Source organism: Leguminivora glycinivorella, chromosome 26, assembly GCF_023078275.1.
Source record: "Leguminivora glycinivorella isolate SPB_JAAS2020 chromosome 26, LegGlyc_1.1, whole genome shotgun sequence".
NCBI classification, from domain to species: domain Eukaryota; kingdom Metazoa; phylum Arthropoda; class Insecta; order Lepidoptera; family Tortricidae; genus Leguminivora; species Leguminivora glycinivorella.
Window position 1 is genome coordinate 4,727,622 of NC_062996.1, and position 14,904 is coordinate 4,742,525.

General features: G+C 33.5%; 2 protein-coding genes across 2 annotated transcripts; both read right to left on the minus strand.

Moving 5' to 3' along the window:
- Positions 1-1,143: 1,143 nt before the first annotated feature.
- LOC125240147 lies at positions 1,144-3,692 on the minus strand. Its single transcript, XM_048147994.1, has 2 exons — positions 1,828-3,692; positions 1,144-1,608 (listed from the first exon to the last, which is right to left on the minus strand). The coding sequence occupies exon 1, from the start codon at positions 3,685-3,687 to the stop codon at positions 2,458-2,460; it is 1,230 nt and encodes a 409-aa protein (XP_048003951.1). The 5' UTR covers positions 3,688-3,692; the 3' UTR covers positions 1,144-1,608; positions 1,828-2,457.
- Positions 3,693-7,596: 3,904 nt separating this feature from the next.
- On the minus strand, positions 7,597-8,544 carry LOC125240110. The gene is made up of 4 exons (XM_048147955.1): positions 8,457-8,544; positions 8,268-8,369; positions 7,863-7,988; positions 7,597-7,753 (listed from the first exon to the last, which is right to left on the minus strand). Coding segments are annotated over exons 1-4 (387 nt in total). The 5' UTR covers positions 8,459-8,544.
- Positions 8,545-14,904: the final 6,360 nt, after the last annotated feature.

Consider the following 14,904-nt stretch of genomic DNA (forward strand, 5'->3'; position numbering starts at 1 on the left):
ATTGAAAAGCCGCGTTATATTATAATTGGTTTGAAAACGGGACGAAAAAATGACGCTAATAAAGACATAACACATTTTGATCACTGTAATTTGAGAGATGTTAAAGTTTTTTTGAATTCAGTCTACTTTCCGTACGAAAGTTTTGATGTTAGTTTTTCGGGTGGAAAGTTTGCTATATTATACGAGCAGTATGCGAAATTTCAGCAGTCTTATTATAACCGTCTACAAGCGCCGTTGTTAAGTCCTCAAGACTTTAAAGATATAGCTCCTTTATTTGTTATCAACTGTTCTCGTCAAAACGAAACCTTAAAAACCGGATCGGTAGATGTGAGAGTTGAATTGGATTGTGAATCTGATATACCAAAGAACACTGCAGCTTACTGTCTGATTTTAAATGATAGTATATTTGAATATAAGCCCTTAAGTAATATTACGAAAAAAGTATCGTAATGCAGCATATATTTGTAGACCTTCAAGGATTTAAAACAAAAGAAAATGAATTTATTGTCAAAGAATTTGCATACAGCACGCTAGAATACACTCAAGTTTTCTTAATAAAACCCCCTTTTCGTTTTTCTAAATTGGCGGAAAGTGAAAAGAGGCAGACAAGATGGATTGAAAAACATTTAGGTATTTTATGGCACGAAGGTTATGTTGATTATAGAGAATTTAGAAGACTTATTGATAACCATATAAAAGATAAGACAATCTACGTTAAAGGTTTGGAAAAAGTTCAATGGATTAAAGATTTATATCCAAAATGCACTATTTTAGATTTGGGTGAAAAAGATGTGCCTAATTTAAAAGAACTGTATAAAAAATATTGTACTAATGAATGTATTTTTAACTGTGTGTATCATAAAAAATCTTGTGCATTAAAAAATGTTTTATGTATAAAAAAATGGTATTTAGACAATCGACAAATCTAATTTTAATTTGTATTCAAAATGTGTTTCTTAAAATAAATGTTTGTTATTAATTATATTAGTTTTTTTTTATACCATTCTATATAACTACTGATAACTACCTAATAAGTTTTTTATAGTAAATGTTATATTTTTAATTTTTAGCTTAGATTTTACATAATTTGCATAAGAAAAACTTATTAGTTAGTATGGATATAAATAAAACGACAACTTACTCATATAATATTTATTACTTATATAATATTTAAAATACAACTTTAATAACTAGTACTGTATCCACAAATTTTTTTTGAAATTTTATTTATTAAAGCCTCTGTGCTGTCAATAATTTCATCAAAATTATCGCCTGCAACATACTGCGCGCTCAGTAATACATTTTCGTTCTGTTCATCGTTTTGATCCCTTACATCCTCTGTTATGTTGATTATTTGAATTTTGATCAGTTTATTGCCTTTGATCTCATGATTATTTATCACAAAAGATGGTGGGTGTCCTTGAGTCCTTTTCACTACTTTATTATGAATGTTAACTTTATTACGTTTCTTGGCTTTAGGGTTTTCGATGTTCTTTTTAATTTTTTTATATAAGTCGCTATCGTCAAATTCTTGTGGTAGCTCAAACTCTTGTGCATATTGCGAAAATGGAATTGGGATGTCTTCGCTGTCTGCCATTTTTTGAAAACCTAAGACAAAACGAAAAATTATATAATATTGATAAATCAGATTACACAACGAACAAAAATGTATATAACCACAAATAAATTAATTTTAATGTTTATTTGATTTGTAAAATATAATATATAATTTTAATATATATATATATAATATAAATATATATATAATATATATATATATATATATATATATAATTTTAATAAGTAGTTAGTTAAAAAACAACTTACCAGGTCTATGTCTGCGAGTGGATAATAAAGACGCGTTGATGCTATTCGAATGTAACCAATTAAAAATTACTTTGCGCTTATAAAGGTTAGCTATTGTTTGTTCAGCAAAATATAAATGCGCAATCCTGTTATATGATAGCTTTAACTTTACACGTGTGTATGTCTTTACCTAAACAAGTCACAACTTGTTTTATGAACACGTTTATGAATAAACTATCTATAGAAATGTTTAAGGTAAATTAAAATGAAAACAAGAAAATAATAAGATAATATATTTATTTATCATAAGACATCACTGAATAATATTGTTAAAATAAAAACACAATAAGTATAATAAGTAGAAGAAAGATTTATTTTTAGGACATATAATTGAATTAGTTATTATCTTCAACTTATATTTATAGTTTTTAATAGATTTATAAAATTAATATCAAAATGTTGTTTCAATTATATGTGCTATTCAATTTACTAATGACCTCTGACTGCATATAGTACAATTTATTTTATACAAAACATGACAATTGATTACAAATTAAACATTAAGTATTGAGGTATGCCCCCAAGCTTTCGTCACTATTTGGTTGTCAGATATCATACGCTTATCATCATTAGCTGAAAGGGCGACTTTATTTACACTTTGGGTAAATATATTGTGCTTAATCGACTTAAATAATATGTTTCTTCTTTTATTTCATCTCCTTGAAATAATGATTTCACGTAATGAGAAAACTCAAATTTGCATACTACAGGTTCTCTCACACCCTTAGCTTTTTTAATAATTTTATCAACTGTTTTGATAGAATACACTTTAGAACGAAGTCCAACATACTCTTTAATCATTTTTCCTTTCATTTCATCCTTAAAAAGTCCTGGCACTTTTTTATTTTGAACAGGTAATAAAAATTTATTATCAATATCGTAACAACTAGTATCGAAATATGTTAAAAAATGCATTCTTAAATCTTTAAAAAAGTCTTTTGTTTGTATATAATAAACAAAACTATCTGTATCCGTGTAACACATTTGTAGACGAGTATCATAAAAACGTTTAAATACTGAATAATGAAAATCATACATATGACTTTTAGATAACTCTAGTACAGCGAAACCAATGTAGATCGGTTTATCTAAAATTATTAGATCTGGTTTCAATTGAACTGCCACCAAATTTTCAGTAAAAACTGATACACTGTGAAAATTTGGCCTTGCAATTAATCTGTCAGCGGTGATTTTCTTTTTTGTTGTGTTATCATTGTCTGTCCACTGATTAACTAAGCGCACATCAACCCTTTTCTCAGTATTTTCTAAAGTTTTACCAAATATACTGTTATTCATCAATTTACAAAAATCTTGTTCAAAGACAGACGTTGCCTCTTGACGTAGCCTTGTATTCATATCAATATATTGTTTTAAGTAAGGGGACTGTTTGAACGTAATTACTCTATGTACTTTTTTTAATTTTAAACCATGTTTAAGACACGTTTTCAAATGTACATAATGAATCACATACAAATATTTGTCATATAGATTAGGTACCAGTTTATAATGCGTCCCACCTGGTGGAACACATTTTTCGGGACAAAATGGTAAATCATTATGTTTATCATGTAAATCATTGGGGTAAATAATATCAACTTCTAGAATGAAACCATAATCCGAGTCATCAGGGATTTGAGTGATATTTAAAGCACTTATTTCATTGGTTTCTAGAAACCTAAAGTCTGATAGGGGCATATACTGACACATGCTGTAACCATATAAATTATTACAGTCGATATAAATTAGGTATGAGTCTATCTGGGATGAGTCATAGTGAGGTAAGTATATGTTATTAGCCTTTGCATATCGTAGAGAGGTCATACAGACTCCCCTCTTATTCCAGATTGGATCATCTTAAGCATGTTAAAGTCATCTATAAGCTCTAATTCAATACCAGTTTTCAGAAGCATGGCATCAAATGATAAGCTAGGTGTAGTTAAATAAAAAGCAGGATCCAAGTCATAGTGTTGTTTGCAAGTAGCGCGAAACTTTTCAAAAATATCGGTTAGCAGAAGAACATCCGTTTGCAAATATAGGTCTGTATATTCACCTAAATTTTGAATTTTAAACTGTTGCCATACTTTTTGCGCATGATTATAATCTTTTACAGAAATGTTCTCATCAGTGAGCGAATTATGAAAACAGTCAATACTTGGCAGGTATTTTTCTTCAAAACATTGCCATTTATTCATATACTCATAGGGAAACACACCTTTTCGTGTAAGTACGAGGTGCGGTCCAAAAGTTTCCGGCCTAACAAAGAAAGGGCTTACATATCTTTACAATTTTATTTTTATTTTTTAATATAGTCTTCCTCTGTCACAACGCACTTTTCAAATCTCTTTATAAGCTTCTCCATCACCTAATAAAAATAATAAAGATTTTTGTCCTCAAAATCGCCCTAAACCGCACGGGTCACTTCGTCAAACGAAGATTTTTTTTTTCTACTTCAGTCTACCTTAAGTTTTTAGAACAAATAATAATCACTTGGGGTCACGTCTCGAATATAAGGTAGGTGCCGAATATTTTTGAAGACACATTTCGTCATAGCAACCTTGTAAAATGAAGCAGCGTGAACGGGGAAATTGTCGCGGAGATGCCCTTGTGCCTCTGCTAAGTTTTTAAAGACTATTCTGCATAATCTGCTATCGTAATTGGCCAAAAAATATTGCGTAGCATCTGCTATTTACCGTAGTCTACCCTTCTTTTATGTAAATCGTTAGAATTTCGTGACAACCCTAGAATACCGTAGCCTTTATCTTTTTTCGTGCATTTTGTGACAGAGGTTGTTCTAGGCGCCTTTTCACCATGACGTTGTCACTCCATTAATTTTCTTTTGTACAGAGTATCGTCTTACATAACCATGGTTTCATCTACAGTAGCAATTGCATTCAAAAAACTCGCTACGCGGTGTCTATGCTGGTCTCAAGTTTCATGAACTCACGGTTTTTCACTCATCTCGCTGTAAGCACAATAAAAGTTTGGGCACTAACCTAGCACTAAACACCGTAAAAAAACCTACAGCCAACAGACACCTAAAGAAACTATACACCAAAAAGTGGAATAAATGACGAACACAATGATATCCATACTTTTTTTAAACTCTTCCGCCATATTTGTCGGGCCGGAGACATTTGGACCGCACCTCGTAATTCAAACTCCTCATCATTACAAAAATATTTATGTAAATGAACAAAGTCAGATTTCTGCATAGTTGTAGTTAGTTTTTCTAAACTTGTATCTAAAAATTTGAAAGAATCTACAAAACGAAGCTGAAAATACTCATTCTCGATAGGGATAAATTTAGTAAAAGAAATATAGTTTTCTTTGGTTTTAGGTATAACTTTGACGTTTCCAGGTGCCTCCCCCAATTTTTTGATAAATAGATGACAATCATAACCAGACAGATTGTGAAAAAAAATAGGTACGAAACAAGGACGTTTATATTGTAAGTTACATATATTATGTGCCGCTCCCCGATATCTTCCTGTAATGTGACAGTGATCTCGAACCCGATCAGAAAATAGAAAATGGTTACAAATATGACAACGTTTAGCGTTCAAAAAGTTTTGCTCGTCATTCTCATTACATATTATTGGGGTATTTTTGTTCACAATTTTATAAATTTTAGCAACATCTTTGTAGATTGCCTCAATGAATTTATCGACGCAATCAGTACCGCGATAAGAGAAATAACGATTATGACTCGGATCTGCGTTACAAACAATATGATACCCAAAGGCAGCTGGTATATGATGATGCAAAGTTGTAGTGTTAGGGGTAAGACTATCACTAGTATCAGTATCAGAGTCACTAGTTTCAGTTGGTTGTAGTAACGATTCAAAATCTGCATATATAACGAATGGAACATTCTGTTTACGATCGAAATGTTTAAATTTAATTACTGTCCCCTTTTCTGGTAAAACGGTAACTATTCCAGTACACAAGTGATTTGCGAGTTCTTCCTGCGTGAGAAAAAATAACAGACAGGTTTCGCAAAAGTATATCTTACTATTATGCTTTGTTACTTGTCTGCGCACAAGACGACTCAAGTCTTTAATTAGAACATAATGTGGTGGGTGACTCTACCATCGTCTATTAAAAGTAGGTTTATATTTTTTCTACATTTCTGATTACTAGATACTTTAGACTTGTAAAGGGGGCCCACAACAATTTTATTATTTTTCAAACCAAAAATCGTCAATGAAATCATAGGGTTATTTTTTTCGAATATTCTTATGTCATCAAATGTGACTGGAAAAGAAATTTGAGAAATATTCAAAACGTCTCGAAAATTAGGATAAGATGATACTCTTTCAGGGTGTTTTGTAGAAGGATGCAAAGCCGCTGTTACACACCATAAAAAACAGCATTGATCGTTGTTTTGTATATTTATACATGCTTTTTTGTTTTTTATGAACTTTGGCAGGTCAACATAGCTTGAACCTCGTAATGGTTGATACTTGTTAATGTTGATCTCTAAATGAGAGTTACTAACAAAAGCCCATCCACTATCACGGTCTTGAAATTCCTCAAATTTTTTCTTTAGACAGTTAACAACTTCGCAAAACAGTGACTCAAAATCATAACTTAAGTATAAAATTTTATTTTTAGTTCCAAATGATTTTATTGATTGACTATTATCTTTGAACATTAAAAACAATCCAAAGAGCTCGAAATTTACTTTTACGCACGTATGTTTCGTAAGTGAATTATCTAAAAGCCGTTTTATTTTGTTTCGAATAGAGTTCATAAACGCATCGACAGACGCCAGACTTTGGTCGTTGGTTGCTGATATACGATAAGTGGCAATGCGCATCCGAAATGCAGACTCTACTACTTCAACACCATCATTAAGTAATTTGTTAGAACATACAGTTGTTTTATGTGCAGTGCTTCGAAGATGACCTGTCCATTTATTTTTGTCTACAGATGAACTACACGGTACACAGAAAGGCATAATGAATTATGTTAATGCAAAAGATGTAGCTAAACTCACTAGGCTATTTTGAAACCGTAATTTGTCAAACACTAATTTAATACATCTATTTACTATTAGCATACGTTGTATTAATCAAAACAGTTGACTCGACTGACTTCTCATTAAGAATGCAATGAATTGTTAACACTATGCAAAGTATGGTAGTATAAGTCTATAAATATAAATCAAATAAAGTCGCAGTATTAAATTATCGCATTCGAAAATATTCTTTAAATTTAACAGAAAGTAACCTTTTATCTTACAAAAATTAATTTCTGTATTTATTCATTAAAACTTTTTCGCACATAAAATATTGAAAACCTATAATATTTAAGTATCTATATTTGTACACAAACTATTTATATAAGCGTACGATATATTCTTAATGCAAAAACCATATTCGAGATTTAGTTATAGACGTAGGTATCTACCTTTGCTGTTAACTATAACTTGATTTTGTCAACAACTTTGAATAAAAAATAACAAAATTTTGTTTAAATAGAATTCTCTTACTGTGGGAGATTTGAAAATATTCAACTAATTTTTTTAATAATTATTATAATAAACAGGTTCACATTCTCCAAAAATATTAAAGGCTTGACCTAAGAACGTTTGTATTTGATTCCACTCGGAGGAATTCTCTTGACATTGCAATTTAACCGACGCTAATGCTTTTTTATAACGTTCTTCAGGCTCAGATTTTTGGTAATCATTAATGTTATACACTTTTAAATCAATGAAAAAATTCTCTAGTCTGTTATCGTAGTGCGTCGACTAGAACCTGTCGATACGCGGCTGGTAAACGATGATGTTGTCTTGACGGTTTTCGAACTGCCCTCGCTGGTGATCTTCTCTTCTTCTCTTATGATTTTGAAGATATCGGTTTCAGGCGATTTTTTGGAAGAACTGAAAAAATAAAACAGAATTACAATATTTCAAGCAAATACATTATGTTATAGTTGCACAATCACAATAAAGTAATTTAATTTTAAAAACAACTAAAAATAAGTAGTACCTAGAGCCAACATTCTTATTTTCACTGGTTGACGTTCGTGCTTTTTTGGTTGTTTTTTTCTTTTGCGCGCAAGGTGTTGGTGAGGATGAATGTAGTACCCGTCGATTTTCTGTTTCAACTTCGGACCTTAAATAAGAAAAACAATATTAAATATATGTCAATTAATAATAATTATGTTGACACAAAACTAAACCAAGTTCATAGTTATGACTGACAACGTTATAAATAGATGAGAATAAGATAACTGAGAAATAAATTAACGTGATAAACACACAGATATGCCTTACCAGGATTAAATCCTGTAACCTCAAGCTTAGAAAACAGAGTCACTAACGACTAGACTAGCAGGAACTGTTAAATATAACTCTAAGGATTATTTTAATTAATATAAAATAAATGAATTACCTTGCGGCTGAGGATGATTTCCTTTTCTTGATATTCTTTGTAGCAATCTTCTTCGGTTCAGGTGAGGGCGTGCGCGTGTATACTGAACATTCGGAGTCAGACCTTCAAAAAAGAATAAAAATATACCAACAATACTTAAATCAAAGTTTTAAAGAGATTCGATATATAGGGTTATAAATACTTACTAACATTTTAAATGAAGTTGAAAGTTGCAGATTCCTCACTTAACAAAAATAACGAGCAGCTTCACGTCGCAATACAGAATAGTAAAGAAATTGTTGCATAAAAACGCATTATTTTATAGTGAAATATTTGATGAGTTGATATTAAACCGAAACATAAATATATGACTAAAGAACCAAGTTCTGACATTCAACTTTAGATCTAAATATTATAAATTTAAATAAATATTATCGTTTTTATAAATTGAAGCACATAATTTATATTCAAAGTATATTACCACTTGTATTTCACAAAGCGCCGACAAAGTATCGAATTAACAAATAATACCGCAAGTCTTGCAACACGTGTAAATATGACCGCTACCACGAGTACTTACCGATTAAGTTCAAAATGTTTTTTTATTTTTTATTTCAGTATATATATATATGACAAATACCATCAACACTATCGTTTTTCGTTAGTTCGGGTGCTACCTACGTAAGTATTAAACATTTTTGAAAGAAGAAAGAAAGTAAGAAAATAAAGACATTAATTGCAGCCAAATAAAATATACAATATGAGGCTTACATACTAAACAGTACAAAATCAGTTACATTGGGTTTGGTTTGTGGTTGCAAAAGGACACCACTCGACATATGCTCTGACACTGATGGTGGCACAGCGCTGGTCTTCCGTGGAGCCTTGGGTCGGGCGATAGTGCAATACAATAATTATTATACAATTAAAGGCACAGAGTAATTAAGAAAGTCAGTGACACACTATACAAGGACAAGACTACTTATAATATTTTTGAACATTTATGGAAAACAACTTAAAAACAAACCTTCTTCAATGCATATAATATGTATTAACATATTAATGCATATAATATGTATTAACATATTATATGCATTAATTATTTACACTAAATTATTATAAAATCATTAAAGAACAACAATGTTTCATACAATAAAACACAACTCACCTTTTTAGAATGTTGGTTAAATAATATCATGGTATAGGACAATAAACACAGCGTCATCATTTTCAGTAAGTAACATGCAATTCTCATATCAGCGACATTGTTGATTGAAATAAAATACCTCGACACATTGTGATTAACACAACAGAAGCGTCATTTCGAATAATAGTTGTTGATATGCAGAAAAAATTATTACTATTATATATATATATAAATGTAATTAACTTAAATTCAATACACTATTCTTTTCAATAGACTTATTTGTCAAAATAATTTGAATTTGCGATAGTGAAAAGCAAAAAGGTTCGCGTCTTTCCTGTAGATCATTTCAAAAATAAGGGTTTAAATCCTATCTTTTATTTAATCAGTCTGTATTACCATTACTTTTCATTCATTAAGCTTATCAGTATTATGTTCATAAACTTAGATGCGTATATGACTTAGGTAGAAACAGTAACCAATCTCTTATTTTATTCTTTAATCGGATTATTACATATCAACATATCGGACTCGACTACCTGTTATCGCATGTTCCGTCACTTGTTTATTTATATATTATATCCAAAGTATGACAAAGACAAAGCATAGCAGGTTCGACTATTTACGTTTCATAAACAGTTTAGAGTATTAATACATACGTACTTTGTTAGTCTTACGATCATATGTATGTATGTAACTATAGACTTAAATAAAAATTATGCTTTATTTTCAGTGGATAACATTGTTTTTTGATTTAACCTTACTTTAAGTTTTGTTGGTTTTACATTATGAACTAAGTTTACATGAAGATAAAATTACATAAATGTATTTTGAACTTGAATACGATCGGACTATGGTTGAAATCGGTACTAGTAAAGGCAAATTACGTTAAATCTCGTAACACCAACGTCACATTTAACAACCAATCACATTGTCAGGTCTACATCGCGCTATTGAAGTTTTTTGTATTCGTTTGTATATATACAATTTACAATGAAAGGCATGTCGGAGTGACTGTGGCTATACCGACCGATAGTCTCAGGTACTCTTACCTCTTCGATGTTGCGAGGCATGGCCAACCTTGTGACATTGACTTGGTAACGCGGTGGCGTGTGCAACATACTTGGTTCTAATAACCCTACCTTGGGCAGGGTATGTATGCATGACACACTACAACGTGATGACGGTTAAACACATACGTGATGACGTATACAGCGATAAATTCCTGTCTCATGGTAGGTGCTGTATTACACGGGTGATCCATGTTGCTAGACGGTCGTAGTAACGTTGGAGATCCCATCCATACTCTAACATTACAGTCTCTGGCCAAGTCTGTGTTGTGAGAGTGTGAAAAACACCGTAATAAACCTAGCCCGGCAAACCTCTACCCGATGCAAATCTGGGCTATGATGGTGCGTTACGAGATCTGGTTCTCAAATAGAACAAGATCTGGTGGGTGCAATGCTAGCAGTACCCGTAAGCCTTTTGCATTTTTTTATCGTAACATAAAATCAACCCTCACTTAACATAATATTTTGGATTTAGCTGAATACAACGTTAACGGCTACGTATCGAGAAAATCCAAATGCATCTCGGTGTTCTACCCCAATGATACGACTACGTATAGGGAAACGGGTTCTACCCCACTGATACGAGCTATATATTGGGGGTTTCTGGACCACGACTGCGACAGCGAGCGAAGCGAAGCTGGAGCATTAGGAGTGGTCTAGAACTCCCAATATATAGCTACTCTTACGAAATGTGAAAATTACGAAACCCAACGAAAAGACTAACGCAACTTTCCAGGCCGGCACTTCGGACAATAGGCGTCCTAGGTTTAATAGATCTGTGCCCAATAATAATGAATCTAAAAGCAATACTAAATGTTACAATTGTGGCGAAGAGGGTCACCCATATTTTAAATGTAAACTTCCAATCAAAAGATGCAACTCATGTAGTAAAGTCGGGCATATTGCCAGTGAATGTTCTGTGAAAAAAGATACCACTGAGAAAAAGACTGTTTTGCGCATATCACTTAAACAGGGAAATGATACCAAATACTTCAAACCCGCATTGGTTAATGGTAAGGATTTTGATTGTTACATAGACTTTGGCAGTGAATGTACTGTAATGAGGGAATCAGACGCTCGTAAATTGACAGATGAGTGGACTCTGACAGATTTACCAGTGCTTACAGGTTTCGGCGATGGGCTAGTTAACTGTATAGGAAAGTTTGATATCAATTTGAAAATTGACTCTGCTCAAGCGGGTTTAGAAACGCTGGTTGTTCCAGATCATCTCCTAAAAGTACCTTTGTTAGTAGGGCAGACATTTACCGAGCAGGAACACATCGTAGTTTATAAAACTAGCAAGACTCTTAAAATATCAACCAACACATTACAGATTAAAGAAAACGTGCCATTATATGTTCATAAGTCAGTCAATGTTAGGGGCTACACGATTGTAGAAGTGTTTACGAAACCGGTGTATAGTGGGGATTTGTTTATCGAGCCAAGTATGTGTTTACAGCCAAGAAAAGAATACGAGAGTATACAAAGTGTCATTAAAATGGTAGATGGCTGTGGTCAGGTCGTAATCAAAGGTTTAGTCGCGGAGGGTTTTAATTTAGAAAAAGACGTATTGCTAGTCCGTGCGATACCTTTGAAGGAAGCTCCTAAAACCACGGAAACATATAGTGTCAATAGAATCGAATGTAATACTAGTAGACAGGACAGAGATTGTTTGATTGATGAAACGATGGTAAATGTAGATGAGAATATAAATAAAGATGATCGGCTTAAATTGGTAAATCTGCTTAATGAATATAGAGATTGCTTCGCGTTTTCAATTAAAGAACTAGGCTGCGTCACCAATACGGAAATGAATATTAAATTAAATGATCCTACACCTGTGGTATATAGACCATATCGGTTACCACTTTCAGAGCGAGAAGTAGTGAGAGGTATAGTTCAAGAACTTGAAGAATCAGGTATCGTTCAGCAGTCTTCTTCAGAATACGCATCACCGATTTTATTAGTTAAAAAGAAAACTGGCGATTACCGCCTTTGTGTGGATTTCAGAACTCTAAATAAACGCACAATCAAAGAACATTATCCTCTTCCGAGGATAGATGATCAGCTAGATAATCTTTCTGGACATAAATATTATACAACCTTGGACTTAGTATCAGGGTATTATCAGATCCCCATGGCGGAATCTTCAAGACATCTAACTGCTTTCATAACGCCAGACGGGCATTATGAATTCACAAGAATGCCCTTCGGGCTAGTTAATGCACCGTCCACTTTTCAAAGGGCAATTAATAACATCTTAGGTAATGCTAGATTCAAAGATGCTTTAGCATACATGGATGATGTGAATATTCCGGCGAAGACTGTTGAGGAAGGCCTTACTAAATTGAGAGAGATATTAGAACTGTTTCGAAATTCAGGGTTAACATTGAATCTTAAAAAGTGTCACTTTCTGATGCAGTCGATCAATTATCTCGGGTTCGAAATTAGTGAGAAAGGTATACGGCCTGGTGAGAGTAAGATTGAGGCGGTGGAAAAATTTCCTAGACCAACTGATCAGCACAAAGTACGACAATTCGTAGGACTGGCTAGTTTCTTTCGCCGGTTTGTCAAAGGGTTTTCATCAATTTCAAAACCTTTAACTCAATTGTTGAAGAAAGATGCCCGTTGGCTATGGGGAGAGGCTGAAGAAAACGCATTTATCACGTTGAAAAATGAGTTAGTTAAACGACCAATATTGTCGTTTTATGATCCAACATATGAAACGCAGGTTCACACAGACGCCTCTAAACATGGCATTGCGGGCATACTTCTTCAAAGACGAGATAAAAACTCCCCATTCACTGCAGTCGCGTACTTTAGTAGGCAAACTTCGCCGGAAGAAGCTAAATTCACTTCTTATGATTTAGAAACACTGGCCGTGGTATGCTCAGTACAGCGTTTTCGCGTGTATTTGTTAGGGATTTCCTTCACCATCGTCACAGATTGTAACTCACTTCGAGCCACTTTTGATAAGAAAGACATGTTACCGAGAGTAGCGCGTTGGTGGAGCATACTCCAAGAGTATGATTTTAGTATTGTGTATAAACCCGGACTAACTATGTCCCACGTCGACGCGTTAAGCCGTAACCCTCCAGAGCTAAAATCTACCCCTATTTTAAACATTCAAAGTATCAGTTCAAATTGGATAACTACGGTACAAAACAGCGACCCAGAACTTCAGAGAATAGTAAACATACTGAATGATCCAGAAAGCAATAATATTGTAGAAATCAAAAATAATTACTTGGTTAAGAGGGGTTGTTATTTAGGAAGACTGAAGATGGGGATCGCTGGGTTGTACCAAAAGGCGTTAGATGGCAGGTATTGAAGGCTAGTCATGACGATATTGGCCATTTCGGTTTCGACAAGACGTACGACAAAATCAAGAGCAATTATTGGTTTGCTAAAATGAGAAGATTCATTAAAAAATACGTTGATTCGTGCTTAGAGTGTGCGCACGCAAAGGTCCCAGCTGGAAAAAAGGCTGGTGAATTACATACAATTGAAAAGGTTGACCGGCCATTTCATACTATCCATATTGACCACTTGGGACCTTTCGTACGCAGCAAAAAGAAAAACGCTTATTTACTCCTAATAATAGATGCGTTCACAAAATATATCATGTTAATACCAGTGAAGAGCACGAAAGCTGTCCATTCGATTAGAGCTATTAAGCACTACTTTCACACGTTTGACGTACCGAAACGGCTGATATCGGATCGCGGAACTTCGTTTACGGCTAAAAGTTTTAGAAACTATTTACATTCTCGAGGGGTGAAACATATTCTCAACGCAACCGCAACACCACGTGCAAATGGGCAGGTGGAGAGGTATAATCGAACGGTGTTATCCTCTCTTACTGCTGCTACCCATGGCAAGTCGGAAGCGTCATGGGATGAATATGTTGATGAAGTCCAATGGGGCTTAAACAACACTCTAAACAAGGGCACGGGAAAAACACCCTCACAAGCACTTTTTGGTTTTAAGCTGACTGGAATGTCTGACTCGGTTTTACAATCGCACATTGAAAATGACGAGACTGAGGCTCTGGTTGATCTGGTTGACGATAGTAAGAGTACGGTAGTTGAGGATCAGTCAGTAGATAATATTCGTAATGACATTTCTGAACACATCCGGTTAAACCAAGAAAAACAAAAAGTCGCTTTTGATAAGCGCAGAAAACTACTCACTTTTCAGGTTGGGGACTTAGTAAGGTTGGAAAGAGATATACCGTCGAGTGGGCAAAGTAGAAAGCTGGTGCCTAAACTCCGGGGACCATATCGTGTTGTTAAAGTACTTGATAATGATAGGTACGTTGTTGAAGACACTCCACTTTCGCGAAAGGGTAATAAACCATTTAGTGGAATTTTCTCCGTTGATAAAATGCATCGGTGGATGGTATTTAATAGAAGTAATGACACTGATTCTAATAGCGAAAGTG

Bases quoted from the DNA above. Each gene is read 5' to 3' on its own strand.
- LOC125240147 (XM_048147994.1), bottom strand. From the start codon at position 3,687: ATGACCTCTCTACGATATGCAAAGGCTAATAACATATACTTACCTCAC.
- LOC125240110 (XM_048147955.1), bottom strand. The intron at 7,989-8,267 runs GTAATTCATTTA...TTCTTATTTAAG, and splicing joins AAATCATCCTCAGCCGCAAG to GTCCGAAGTTGAAACAGAAA. The intron at 7,754-7,862 runs GTACTACTTATT...TTATTTTTTCAG, and splicing joins AATAAGAATGTTGGCTCTAG to TTCTTCCAAAAAATCGCCTG.